We start from the raw sequence: 14,735 nt of genomic DNA, 5'->3' as shown, positions 1-14,735 counted from the left end.
TCTTTATTTTATCAAAACTTGGAAAAGAAATCATTGAGGAAATCGGTTGATATGAATATGTACAAATAGGGAGTCAATCATAAATACTCTTGACACAAATAACTGTTTAAAAGCAAGCGCACTGTTTAGGAAACATTCCAACGACCGTTCATGGCAACACGTGAACCCTATGAATTCATTTCTTCAATTGGGAAGAAAATGCACCCTTTTAGATAAAGTGTAAAGGAAAAAGCCACAAAAAAGAAGTGCCGCGTGTGCTGAAATGTCAACTTTTCTTTCTGCAAGAACAACATCCACTGATTTTTGCCTTACAGCGTGAACCGAGTGTGGTATGCGATTTCTGGTGATTTTTTTAAAAAGGATTCAAAAGTGCCGCTTTCTTCACGCACCCAAAAGACAAATGTTTATCATTATTATTAGCACCAGTGGCTTTGGGGACAAATACTGATTCTGGAGTAAGTGTTCTGTAGTCACACCTAAACATGTGTTCAATAGAGTAAATTTGCAGTCGGCTGTTCTTATTTTTTTTTGTATGTTTTCGACACCCTCCATGTCCATTCTCAGTTTCTGGGCTGGGAGTTGAACTCTTGGCAGATGTTTTGTGTGATCTTGGACACAAATTTGTACAGGTTATCAAACTCATCCACAAAGAAGGAGTGCTCCTTGTCGGGGTCGGTGGCGATGTACTCCAACTCGTCCTGGGCGGCCCAGGCGATGCCGACGGAGTAGGCGATCACACCTGGAACGCAGGTAAGGCAGAAGTTTACATTTAAGCACAAGTCTGACAAATGTAGTCTTCAGAGAGAAGTAGACTGAGTATAAAAAAACCCATCTCGCCTTGGGCGTGGACAGCCAGGGCAGGCACTCTGACGTCGTCATAGGAGCGTCCATCGGTGATGACGATCATAATCTTGCGTTTGTTGGGCTTGGATTTGCTGAAGAGTTGCTCGGCGGCGTAAGTGATGGCGGCTCCCGTGCTGGTGCCGCCGCTCCAGTAGTTGATGCGTTTGATGGCGTCGAGCAGCTCGGCCTTAGTGTCATGCTGGCCAAAGGTGAACTCCAACCTCTGCTCGTAGGTGTACTGCACGGCGCCCACTCGCGTGTCCGTGTCGGAGATCTCAAATTCTCGCGTGATGTTGGCCACGAACTGGAGCACGGTGCGGAAGTTGCCCGTGCCGACGCTGCTGGAGCCGTCGATGACGAAGGCGATGTCGTTGGCGTTGAGGCAGGTTTTGCTGCAAACCAGGCGGTCGGTGTCGCACAATCGCTTGACCAGCGGCTGCACCGTTTTCCTCAGAGCGAACCAGCTGGACACGGGCAAGGAGAAGAAGCCGTTTGTGCGACACACGGCCTGCGGGAACACAAAACGCAACCGTTAGATATCGAAATACAAACTTAATCCTAATCTTGTGGGTACAGGTGAGTGTTTGTAAGTATAAGAAGATTTAAAGCTTTGCCATGAAGTGCACACATAATCAATCCATACCAAAAATGTAGTTACTCAAAATAGTTGTCATTTTCAATTAACGTAACCCAAATCTTAATATTTACTATGTACTTTTCCAGTGTCCTTGGTCAGTCAGTCTAGATTTCAACATTTTAGAAGTCACATTGACATAATTTGTAGAGGCAGACGTAAGAAAAAAGGATAACATTTTTGTTTTGTTAGTTTTCATTTAGTTTTATACTCTACTCTCACCCAACCGTGACCCCTTTCCAGCCTAAATTTAGTTTTATTGCTCTCACCTTGTCCACAAAATTGCTCTCCGCGAGGTTTTGCTTCTCGTTGTCGTCGGCACCTTCGATAGTAACGAAGAAAATATTGATTCCAGACTCCCTGGCCTGCCGGGACGCCTCCTCCACTTTGTCCGTGGGCCATCCGTCCACCAGCACCACGGCAACGTTGGGGGCTCCTCCGCGGTTCCCGTTGGCATCACTGAAGTATTGCTTGTTGACATAGGAGAGGGCCTTCCCTGTTTAAACACCAGGGGGCAGCACCATGAAGGCACCTGCAATACATCTGTACACTTGCAGAGCGTTTGAATCGAACCGACGGATAAAGTTATTAAGACAAACGGCTAGCATCAATGCTAGGTGGGTATAAACGTGTTGCTCCCGAGGCAAATCGATAAAAATAACTACAAATTTATGGCGAATGATTCAAATAACTGCACCCGAGGCTTTTAAAAACTCACATTATCCAACGATTCTTGACGATCGTGCACGCTCAAACTGTATTTGACACTAAACAACTATAATCACTGTGTTTGTTTCTTAAACAAGTCTACATAAGTATGTCTATAAACTACATCTTGAGTGCTATCCTGTCATTAAATAAGGAATAGGCTGCATACTGGGCTAAAAATGGCTTAACAGGAGATGCTGTGTTAGTGTTACAGTTGTTTGATTGGAGAAAAAACTGCTATTTGTATCCATGTGCAATTTTAAAAGCAAGGGAAAAAAAGCCACATGGTGATAGACACAACCTCAGTCAAAGCCCCCCACAATTGCCCCCTATCGCTAACCACCCCCAAACTGTTGAGATGAGTTTCTTTCTGGTCCTCGCCCAAGAAAACCACTGTTTCCAGGCAAAGGACTGTAATTTTACTAACATTGTATCACATCAAATTTAGATCTAGTTCTATCCTTGCATGTAAAAAAAAATGCGCCAACCAAACAATAACTGCATTCCTTTCTCTTTCACACTTTTTGTCGCAGAGGCACAGCACTCACCAACATTGGAAAGGCCTCCTTTCTGTGCAATCTTCGTGATGCTTGCCTTTACATCTCTGGAGTTGGCGTAGCTCTTTAGGCTTATTTCTGTGACGGGGTCATCACTGTGCACCAAACAATGTAGAATACATGGGAGATTTCCATCCATATAAAATTGCCTTTGTTTCTATTCCAGCAGAGGAGAGAGAACGAACCCATATTGAACGACTCCCATCATGGGTCCAGCCACACCAAGGTTGATGGCCTGAGCCACATCAGCCAGGAAGTCCTTCTGGATCTTAAAACGCCGTTTTCCGATGCTCCAGCTCCCATCCATCAAGAAGACCAGGTCCACTTTACAGTCTGAGGAAAAACAAAAGCAATCACAACTCAGTGAGTACAACTACATTATGCTACCATTTCCAAGCTCTATATCACTTATGTCAAAATTAAAAACAACTTATAGCATATGTCAACATATTGGGAATTTCATGTCAAGTAATATACAAAATTCCACTTCCATAATTGTGGGGTTCCTCAAGTAGTACAGTGTTTTTCAGACTATTAGCCTCAAGCAGCTGCATCTCTTTTGCTGTAAATTCCCATAACACAATGTGTGACCTCCACACTTTACAGCCAAAGTCCATAAAATGTGTGAGATGATGTTGATGATGTATTTAAACCCTCTGTCGTTGTCAGTCTGTGTGGGAGTATTGGAAGTATTGTTTTGTTTGGGTTAGGTCGTTGTGGGAGTATTGGGAGAATTGCTTTTTTTTGGCATTCGGTCATCTTTTCGTTGTTGTGTGTATTTGTCTTCCCACAAGTTTGTTTCTTTGTTCATTTTTCCCAGCTGTATTTTTTTCTGTTATTTTTCCATTTAAGCCTAATGTTTTGTTTCCTGCAACCCAGACCCCGATCCCCCCCCCCCCCCCCCTTAAAAAAAACAGTACTTGCTTGGCAAATTTATTCGCATTGTTAAATTGTTCTAATCAGATCAGAACCATAGTTAGCTGGGATAGGTTCCTGCACCCCCCGCGACCATTGTGAGGAAAAGCGGTTCGGAAAATGAATGAATTGTTCCAAGACATCCTACCTGGGTCTCCCTGTGATGCAAGTTCAGGTGCTCTGGGTCCAGGTGGCTGCTCCCTCACAGTGAAACCTATACTCAAAAAAAAACTTCAGCAAATCAATACAAATATCAAATGCAGAGTAATTTTCTGTGCTGAAAATATCGTTGAACCACGAGCTCATTTCCACTGCTGAATGGAAAGGTTAAGTTAAATATTATGCCATGCACACACCGTGCGTATACAGTATATCATTAAAGTTTAACGCGTGTATTATTTTTTTTTATTAACACCCATTTTATTTATCATTCATCTTTAGATTGTTATTGGGGGGCATAACCCGAGTGTATTTCTGTTTTTATATACTTTGATTTAGTTTTATTAACATTGTATTAATTTATTTTATGATTTAAAAAATAATTATTAGTAATATTAAATACATATAAAACTAGAATTGGGAAATTTTGCACTATTGAGGTTTTATGAGGCCAAGCCTTTTTTTTTAATTAGAAGAAATAGTATTTTGCTCTATAAAGAGTTAAAGGTGAATCACTGTGGGGGTCCTTCCATCCTTCCTTCCTAAGCATATGAAAATATGTTTATCAGAACGAGCAAGTTAGTCATAATAAGGACCAAAATGTTGGTCTTGACATGGAATTTTCCCAAATAACAGCAGCTGCCCACAATGAATCTGTGTGTGTTGGGTAAACATGAAACCAATGACGGTCTGCTTTCATCCCTTAGCCATCATGCTGTTTGACATTATCTCAACATCCCTTCAATTACAAGCCACAAAGCCAGATGCTTTTGCCTTGGATAACCTCAGCTTGGTTTGTACTTATGCGCTACCCCGTGACCGGACGTTTCGCCGAAAGACGTTTGGTCCCCGGACGTTTGGTAGAACGGACGTTTGGTCGCCGGGTTTGCTCGCTGTCAAATTATGAGAGTTTATTGTTGATATTTTGATATTAGATATTTAGATATTAAACACTCTCTCTCATGATTATAATTTGAGAGCTGGTTTCAACAGTAACAACCTGGCGACCAAACGTCCGTTCTACCAAACGTCCGAAACGTCCGTTCTACCAAACGTCCGAAACGTCCGTTCTACCAAACGTCCGAAACGTCCGTTCTACCAAACGTCCGAAACGTCCGTTCTACCAAACGTCCGAAACGTCCGTTCTACCAAACGTCCGTTCGACCAAACGTCCGTTCGACCAAACGTCCGGTCGACCAAACGTCCGGTCGACCAAACGTCCGGGGACCAAACGTCCGGGGACCAAACGTCCGGTCGACCAAACGTCCGGTCGACCAAACGTCCGGTCGACCAAACGTCCGGTCGACCAAACGTCCGGTCGACCAAACGTCCGGGGACCAAACGTCCGGGGACCAAACGTCCGGGGACCAAACGTCCGGGGACCAAACGTCTTTCGACGAAACGACCGAGTACCGCGATACCCAGGGGGGACGTAGTTGGTGCCAGGGCAACTCTACTGAAAGGCAGAATGAACAAGTATTGATAAAGATCTCACCTGATTCATAAGGGTTTGCATTGGGTCTCCATGCGTCCACTGTCTCCACTGCACAGATGATATCATACAAGCAGAAGCGAGACCCTATCAGCGATACTCACGATGTGCTTGGCATGAAATTACTGTATATGTCACATGTCAACTGAGATAAGCTTTCTGGTTGACATGTGTGTTTTGTGTCCAAGCTGATGCCGAACTGGATACAAGCAGGTGTTGGCAGCCATGCTGACCACAGCTCACCTCTTGTATGAGTCGTATCCAGCGGCGCTTGGCGGTTGCCATCCAAATCAGATCGGGGCACTAAAAGGAATACATGTTCAGTCATCGCGTGACCTTGAGGGGCACCTCATGCCAAACAGAAACACTGCGGCGAGCCGGTCCACTCCCACTGGCTTCAGCTTTCATCGCGGTAGAATTTTAGTGCTACATGCCGGGAAAGAAATTCCTTTCTTTTAAGATTTTTCTTTCCTGGCGTCATCAAACAGATGGAGCTACAACCTGTAATCGGGAAGTGAAGTCCTTGGGCCGTAACTGAGTCTGTAAACAAATTCAATGAGTTTGCCCTGAAAAAGCCTTAACGAGGTAGTTTGGATGTTGGAATTATTTGCCTTGGTGCAGTTTGAAGCAGCTGCAGTCAAAACCAGTTGTTCTGTATTCTGGTTTTTACTACAAGAGTCTAGATTAAAGTCCTACAGTAGAATGAAAATTGCCAGGAGAATCTGGTTGCATAATTATAAATGTTAACTACTACGTTATTCCGTCAAAACCTGTGGTTTAACTCAAAAATTCTAAAAATCTAAAATTTTCCAATACAAGTGCGTTCTTCTCCGTAAACGAAGTACATTTAGAATGATCTCGATTGTGCAGAATATCACCAGGGTTTCCTCAAAATGATCTTAGCGTAAAGAACACGAGGAATGGAACAAAATATGTTCAATAAGTTGTCCTTTTCTGTTGTTACAATCGAGGATACTACTTTACTGTTCCCACCCAAAAAATTGAATAAGTATCCCAACTCTTAGTAATTAAGACACTTTGAATAACATTTGGACAATTACAGGAGGCTAATCTGTTCAAATGACAACACACCCCCCAAGTCTTGTTAGTTCCCTACAAGTAGAAGAGAAAAACACTTACGGTATGATCCAAAGTTATAATACCAGCGCTCAAAGTCTGAGATATCGGGCCTGTGATCCTGAGCTAGAGGAGGATGGTTTGAAACCTGTTAGTACTCCCACAATGAACCTTGAAGGGAAAGCACGCATTTCCATGGCTGCAATTGGTCATGCTATGTTTCGTACCCAATCGCCAGACCAGTGAAAATCGCGGCGTTCTGCAGAATCACACCTCTCATGCCGAAAGTGCGGTCTTAACAATGGCATGCACTCAATCATTCAGCACACCCATTCCATGCAACTGTCCAACTCGATCAATAACATCGTCGTGATCGTGCAAGACCGTGTCTGCGCATGCAGCATACAATGGTACGAGCGGGAAGATGTCCCATGCGCACTTGTGTTGCGGACTCACCTGCCATCTCAGGTGTGTCCGTCTCACTCCACGCGTATCCTGAGTCTGGAGCTGCGTATAAAACATCTAGATTTAAAGCAGAGGTAAACAATAAAGGCGTGTGCTCGTGTAAAAATGAGAAATACAAGCTCTAAAATTCAACTGTCAAAGTGAATGTGGATCTTGACATATACTAAAGCGGTTAGTTTTTTTACAGCAAAGATTTTTTTTTCATCTATTTTTTTTTAATGAAAAACTTAAATTTGAACATTCTTTGTGCTTAGAAATTGTATTTGTATCTCTTTTTTGATTTACATTTTTACATAAGTATAGGCTGTATTTACAAAAAAAAGTGGTTTAGTGATAGCTGGTCTTAGCCAATACAGTAAAACTACAATTTTTTTAAGTGGACTTTTTGGGGTCAGCTTTTTTTCATGTGAAAAATATTGTATGATGAAAACGGTGGGGTGGTTAAACTAAAGACACAATCTCTACACACGTAATCAAAAGACCCAAGTATCGTCAAATTCATACGTGTCTTTTGACGTGCATTATTCGCATCATAACAGCACTACGTAGCGGTACCTGACGAACGTCTGCCACCAGGGAACCACTCAGGACGAGGGTAGGATGGAGGGGCCCAGTCCCTTCTGGGAAAAACTGTGCAGGGGAAAAGGATAAAGCGTGACGCAGAGCATAGTACTTGTGACCTCCACTAAAGATGCCGCATCCTTAGTTGGGTTTACACAAGATGTTCAGCCTTGAGTCAGACACCAAACATACGCTAGTAACTCGGACAGCCGAGCCACTAAGATTGTTTGCACTACACTAGTTGGCGGAAAGTGTAAAAAGCATGCGTTCATGAGCTATACTTACTTGGCCGTGTGTCTCCGGCAATCTGATCCATCTTGCCCTCGCTATATATACACCTCATTATGTAATTTGTCGGTCTGTTTTTACATTTCGGTCAATTTACATACCTCCACTTGTGTTGAGCAGACTAACAGGCTAGTGTAATCGCTTGCACCTTTAGTCTGCACTTTCTAACTGTAATAAATGAGCACCATAGTACATACCACTGAAGGCCATCATTTGCGGCATTCATTGCGGAAAGAAAAATTGCAATGTTTAACTCAAGCGTGCTACTTACAGCAATAAAATGCTCTACCTAATAAGAGTATTGTAGTATACAGTGGTTCTAAGATGCATTGAGCATTGCAAGACAATTTTATCCTTGATAAACTGTATTTAATTGTATTAGAACTTTTATGTAAACACCAAGACAGTTTAAGTACAAATTCTAGCAACTGTTTAGAGGCACGCAGAGCATACCATAACATTTGTCTGAACAGACTGAAGGCAATTGAATGGTAGTGCCTCCCTTCAACTGATTGGTCACTTATACAAGCGCACAGCCTGAGTTCAGGGTTCCCAGCCTGTGGCTTTGTGTTGCCGGGACGCTCACTGGAGCGTGGAAGTATTATTGTATGGTTGGGACAGTGCAAACAAAAAGAAGCATAGATTAACTTAATCTGATGCTCTGGAGTACGGCAGACAGCAGTGGTAGTTTTTTTGTTTGTTTGGTTTTGGGTTTTTTGCTGTGAAAGTGATGCAGTTGGGTTATTCTCATTATAACCAAGCCTGCGCTCACAAGGTCACAGAAAGCCACAATCGAGACCACTTACACTAAATATTCTCGTCATGACAAGCCAATAAAATAATTAAAGGGGTTCTTTTGCAGAAAAACTGAGATATTTTTTTCATGAGTGTCCTTGAGAAAGAAAATGAACCCTCACGCCTGACTGATCTCCACCATTGACGTTCAAACTCAGGCTTAAAGAATGTCACTTACGGGCATCAATAAAACTTTAGTTTGTGCAACACAATTTGCCCCTTTCAGCTCTTGCTCAGTTCTCTTATTACTTCTAATAAATTTGACGAGCAGATAAACGTGCTTATGTTACATTTTATTATCATGGAGATGACTCTAATTGTAGGGATCAATCATGGTGCATTCCACGCAGGCAAGAACAGAGGCACTTTCCAGCGAAAGATAAAAAAATCGACTCTGGTTTGAATGAAGCAAGAGAGTAAAACCACATTTTATGTAAAACTGCAGGCTTTGACATAGGACCAGAAGAAGCCTGACCAGATGGACTTTACTGGAAGATACTATTATTGTACCGAGAGAGCGCCTTTCTCAACACCGTCTTATCTTCATAGCAGATATGGCAGGAGATGAATGCCTTTAATCCTGACGTCACTCATCTCAGAGTGCAATTTTCATGCCTCCACCACTGAACCGAGCCTTATATTCTTCATGCCATATAGCTAAGAAGAGTCAGCTTTTTAAAAAGCATTTTTAAATCAGAATTCTTATATCCATATCCGCAGAGATAAAATATAAAATATGGTCTGGTTGACCGATAAATGTGCTTGCTGGTACTTTCAAATCACTTACCAGGACTAGATTGGCTCATTACTGGAGTGTGCTTCTCAGGAGTTGGCTGACCTCTGTTAAAAGCTGCTTGGAACAATAAGAAACAAAGAGAATAAGAAGATAAAGCAAACATGGAGACATGGGTGAAAAAGGATGAAAGCTAGATCTGCAGTTTCAGATAGCAATCGGTTTTTTTTCCAGTGGCTTGATGTTAAATAATAATCATGCATGCCAATGGGTTCTTCTTTTTCTTATCTTAGGGCATGAAAAGCTCAATTTTGGGATGCAGCTGATGACAGACCAGAGGCTACTAGGAAAGGAATGTCGGCTTGACTGAATGGATCAATGCTTTAAGGTGAGCTTTGCAGAGTATTATGGACAACTGGGTCACTTTTAAAGCACCTCCAACATTCTTGTTTCTACATCACTGACCTTGACCTACATTCCACATTGGTCCTACCCTATCTACCTGTACATGTGTGAATAGACGCAGTGAGTGTAGTTATTGAGGCGTACCTGGCCCAACTGGAGAGGATGATTGCCTCCTCATAGCTTCTGGTCTGCGCAGACCTGACACCAGAAATAAACCATGTGAGATCATATTAAATTACAAGTTAAGTATGGTGCAGGCGGAAAATAATCACTGAGTGGTGTTTTAGGGGAAAAACAAATCAAGAAAAACATTTTGGACAAACAGTTACTACAGTTGAAAGCAGCAACAGAAGTGCATGCAAAGTTGATGTGCAGCTCTAAACAGAAGTTAATCATCGGAATAAGACAGGAAATAAGATCATCATTGTTGTTGACAAGTTGGCTTTACGGTACCTGCGCTGGAGCGTTGTAGGTATCTATTGGGATAAGCACCGCCACGGAATACTTCAAAGAAATGTCACGTTAGAGTCAAAGATGCATCACATACGGCATAAAAGCTGTTGAAAGAGTAGTCTACCTTGGCTGGGGTTCTTTCCTTGAGGACTCTGTGATTGTCCTATCCCGGTAACATAAATATATTTGGGGAAGAATCAACAGATCTGCATTAGCATACCACCTCTCATCATAATGGCTATTTTGTTTTCTTTTACAAGGATATATAACAGCTAAAATTGTGACAATTTTCCATCATCCAAGTAAAACGAAAGATATGTATACTAGTTTGAGTCAGTTCTCCAACATGCAAATCAACGTTATATTCTCTCATGGCCCTGTAATAGAGTTTTACTCTGCTGAACTCACTTGAATTGGCAGCTGCTACAGAGGCAAGGTATGGGTGGCTGCTGCCTACACACAAATGAGGCAAGAAAAGAAAACATTAGGAAAAAAGAACATTCGTTTGGAAGGTTTTTGGCATGGAACACGTGCCTTTAGAACACTGACGCACTCACTGTGCTTGCTTTTGATCCCAAGTGTTTCATAATGTTTACATGCGTTCAGGGTGGCGGAAGGTGTGCTTCAATGAGCACTTTCGTCAGTTAGTCAAATGAACAGCACAAATGCATGGCAGTGTAGCAGCCAATTCTTAACATAACTTGCAGCAATCCATCATAAAATACACAACACAAGCCAGAATTTATTTGGTTCACCTGCATCTCGGACTTTGTGGATAGCAGCACGGGTTTTGGCAGTGGTCGGGGGCGGTGGAGGAGGAGGCGTTGTTGTGGTAGTGGGAGCCTCGGTCGTAGGGAGGATAGTGGTGGGTTCAGGTGTCGTGGTGGTGGGTTCAGGTGCTGCTGTTGTTGGGAGAGCAGTGGTAACCGCGGGGGCTTTGTCCTTTTGACCTAAAAGGAGATGACAGGTGAAGGCCTCTGTGTACAAGATGGATGAGGACAAAGGAAGAGCCTCAACTGGAGCTGTGGCTCTTTGATTCATTTTTGACATTCTTCGAATTATTGATAACGATCGCTATTCATTGACCCAGACAATCCCGCCTGCCAAACATCAAGCAACTTCACTTTGAGATTCAGAAAGACATGCTTCAATGTCTACTTACTAGTCTTCACATAAGTTGGTCTTGAAGGGACTAAGTCGAGGGTCGAAGGGTAGATCACACCCTTCTTGGGTTTCCCCTCTAAAAGTCAGCAAAGCAATTCTGATCACGTTGGTGTCGCTTTTGACATTGTGTGGGGGAAAAAACAACAACAATAAATATAGTACCTGTTACCACAAAGGATTCTCTCCATTTAGGAAGTGACAGAGAGCGTATGCCATTGGAGTTACTGCCTTTGTAAGTGTTCTGGCCTGCCATTTTCCTCACAATAACCTTTCCTCCTGAATTGGTGATGACACCACTGTTGGCAGATACAGATTCATTTTTAGATTCTTCTATAAGCCCACGCCGTCGTAAGAAATCATCATATGTGCAGCTTTTACCTGTGGATAGCAGCATTACAGATGCTGGAGATGGAAGCGAACACGCCTGTGCCATACACTTGTTGCTTAGTCTCTCGGCAGTGCGAAGGGCATTTGGCTATAAATTCCGGAAGATTAATCTTTCCGGCTCTGACATCGCACTCGATGGCTGGAACCACTAAACAGAAGCATTTATCTTAGTAACCCGTTGTTTTGACATCTATGCCACTGCTAAAACGATGATCCGATTATTTGTTAAGCAGATACAGTAATTAAACGGGCTATAATCAACGATTTTTACAACTGCTTCATTGTTACAGCATTACTCAAAGCAATGTAAATAAGGTTTGGTTTCTGAGGTTTATCCTGAATCATAATTTACACTACTCGATGATATAGCTGTTTCAGAACATATCATGAGCATTATAGAACAATTTAAATTTGGGTTCCAGAAAATAAGTAAATAAAAAGGTGGAGATCAGAATTTTACATTTGGCTTAGAACTAATGCATAATAGCTACCTTGCTTCGGTTTCTTGCTCTTTGAGCCATTTGGCTTGGCCCGACAAGTACAGGACAGCAAGACCACTGTGTACAAAATGCAAAAGGACGATTCTGTTGAAAACAGTCTATAGTTGCAAATGTCATCATTATTACATAGCCATATGGCGCATTACAAGAGGTGTGTCAAACATTCTATAACATGACTACTCTAGTTTAGTTCCCAAATGGCAGGTTTTAAGTTCTTGTCATCATTGGTTGATTGGTTGGCCATTACTGTCTTTTATGACTCAATGAAAACATTTGGAAAATTGGCCCCCTTTTAAGGTCCATTTCTTCATATCATTTCAGATAAATCTATTAGATGAACTTGAAACTAAATATAAGCCTCTTAATGGAAGAAAAATAAATTTGATCTCAATCAAAACATTGTGTTTTTTTGGTCATAAAGACCAGAGCTGAAAAACATTTCTTCACTTAAAAAAGCATACAATAGTTGAACCATTACCATTAAAACGTAGTATTAACTAAACTTTTACGATAAAATTCCATGTGCTGGGGTTTTTGTATATTTTGGCGCCAGTTGCAGTGTTAATGGTTTTTCCGTTTTGAGAAAAAAAACTCAGCTTTTGCAGATGGTTTGGGTAACAATCATTCAAGTTAAAATGTTGCTGCATACAGTAAAGTACAACTGATGTAACGCACCAAAGAAGATGAGAGTCAATGATGCCCTGAACATGGTGGTTTTAGTGGTGGGGAGGTGTTGGTTCCACGGCCCAGATGTCCTTGTATAAACTCCTACAAAAGTGAGCAAAAATAGAACCTTATTGCATTAACAATGAATGGCGATTGAGTAAACTTTTCCGACTGAATGACCCTTCTAGATAAAGCAGGGGTAACATCTTTGAAGTGTACCTGCACTTAAAGATCCGTGATTTATTGACCGCACTGGGTGATCAAATACAACTTATTAAACAGTAAGAAGCACCCCTTTCAAGCAGCTAGTGTTCTATACAAACATGTTTATTACACTCAAAAACACATTACGTCAGACTCAATGATAGAGTAGTTAAAAGTTTGACAAACAGATGACTTAATTCAGACGGATTCTTTTTTGGGACGACCGCAATTTCAGTTGTGCCTGGTGTAAACAAGAGCAGAAATGGCTTGGAATGGTTCAATTGCAGACTGCAGGTCGTAAAACTTGCATTTCGATGCAGCCATGAACTAACTCTTTCTGAGCCACTTTCCCCTGCTTTTCACCTACAGACTCCTGGATGAACTTAGTGTTGGTGTTCCTTGTTGAGGCTGGAATGCTGTACCACCCATGGGGGTGGATTCCGATCGCACACGGGGTAATGGGTAAGGTTCACTGATTTTAAAGCACAATATGATACTGTTATACCTGCTGGATGATGGGCATTCTGGGCATTGTAGTGGGAAATGTTTTTGAAAGATAGAGCGCACTATAAAGCACAGGTATCAAACTCAAGGCCAAGGGGCCAAATTTGGCCCACCACGCAGTAGACATGTTGAAAGATCTGTGCTCACTAGCCAATTCTGTACTTTTCACTGCCATCAATCAAAAGGGAGGAAGGGAACAGAAAAAGCAAAGAGTAGTTTCCACATCTATTGCAGGAGGCGAAAGGTCCTGGACATCGGTCCTCACTCATTTTGTTGTAAATCTGTCAGCTCTGACAGTTCACATAGTTGGAGGAATTATAGCACAATTCCCATCGGGATAACCCCACGCAACAAAGGGATTACAAATTGGTGCATTTCCTGTTTAATGTCCGATGCCTTGCAGTAAAAAACTGCCGCGGGTTTTCTTCATTTGATGGATTATCAGCAGCAATCGGCTTGTGCTTGATGGGGGACACCTGGCAGGTGTAAAGGGGCAGCAAACAGGATGTAGGGCCGCTGCGGGATCCCTTTTTCAACCATTTTTTGATACCTTGGGATTTATACTTGCAGTCCATGCTGAAAGTTTTTTTTTTTAAATACAGCCCCACTCATTAAACAAATATTAAAGCCTCATATTCAAAAGGCACAGATGCTACAATTGTGCACTGACCTATATTTCCTATTTTCATATCCAAAGTTGCCAATAGAAATGAGGATTAACTATTTATAGCAAGCGTCATGGTAACTTTACATGGTGCACTGTGTGCAAACAGTGCTAAATCCCAGCATTCAGTGGTGTCCAAGTTGCATTGTATGTTCACCGTGCTGTATCAACAAGCCAAATGACCACTATGTCTCTATATTAGTGTTGCCCAAAACATACTTTTACTGGATCAGTGATAATGTTGTCCTTCCTTTAATTGATCTTTACCCATTTTAGGGCAAGTGACTATATTTGGGCTTAAGATCACATACCTGAGCAAAAAAAAAATCACTTTCAACACTGCTCTCATCCCTGTCAGCTTTGCGGGGTGCTGGAGACTTTGTGCGAAAGCGGACTGCACCCTAGACTGGTCGCCAGTAAGTCGTAGGGCACACGTAGAGACAGGCAACCAATCACATCAGCACCAAGTGGGAAGTTCAGTTTTTGGGGGAGAGCTCTGACATAAATATTTCATTGAACATAAAGGAGTCACCATAGTACTTTTAGTCAGGCATACTGACA

At 42.1% G+C, this 14,735-nt stretch overlaps 1 protein-coding gene across 1 annotated transcript; it reads right to left on the bottom strand.

Annotated features, from left to right (window-relative positions):
* Positions 1–84: 84 nt before the first annotated feature.
* vit (vitrin) lies at positions 85–12,658 on the bottom strand. The gene is made up of 22 exons (XM_077613602.1): positions 12,646–12,658; positions 12,128–12,193; positions 11,628–11,784; positions 11,412–11,545; positions 11,248–11,325; positions 10,841–11,035; positions 10,494–10,538; positions 10,210–10,248; positions 10,086–10,136; positions 9,777–9,830; positions 9,282–9,344; positions 7,406–7,480; positions 6,842–6,907; positions 6,449–6,511; positions 5,552–5,611; positions 5,312–5,359; positions 3,806–3,871; positions 2,928–3,075; positions 2,734–2,837; positions 1,747–1,973; positions 838–1,351; positions 85–739 (listed from the first exon to the last, which is right to left on the bottom strand). The coding sequence occupies exons 1-22, from the start codon at positions 12,656–12,658 to the stop codon at positions 561–563; spliced, it is 2,445 nt and encodes an 814-aa protein (XP_077469728.1). The 3' UTR covers positions 85–560.
* Between the last annotated feature and the right edge of the window lie 2,077 nt (positions 12,659–14,735).

The sequence above is a fragment of the Stigmatopora argus genome, chromosome 11, assembly GCF_051989625.1.
Source record: "Stigmatopora argus isolate UIUO_Sarg chromosome 11, RoL_Sarg_1.0, whole genome shotgun sequence".
In the NCBI taxonomy this organism is placed as follows: Eukaryota; Metazoa; Chordata; class Actinopteri; order Syngnathiformes; family Syngnathidae; genus Stigmatopora; species Stigmatopora argus.
The sequence above is the reverse complement of the archived record's forward strand: the minus strand, read 5'-3'. Positions and strand labels throughout refer to the sequence as shown.

Bases quoted from the DNA above. Each gene is read 5' to 3' on its own strand.
- vit (XM_077613602.1), bottom strand. The intron at 11,036-11,247 runs GTAAGTAGACAT...ATCTCCTTTTAG, and splicing joins ACCAACTTATGTGAAGACTA to GTCAAAAGGACAAAGCCCCC. The intron at 9,345-9,776 runs GTACGCCTCAAT...TGTTCCAAGCAG, and splicing joins ATCCTCTCCAGTTGGGCCAG to CTTTTAACAGAGGTCAGCCA.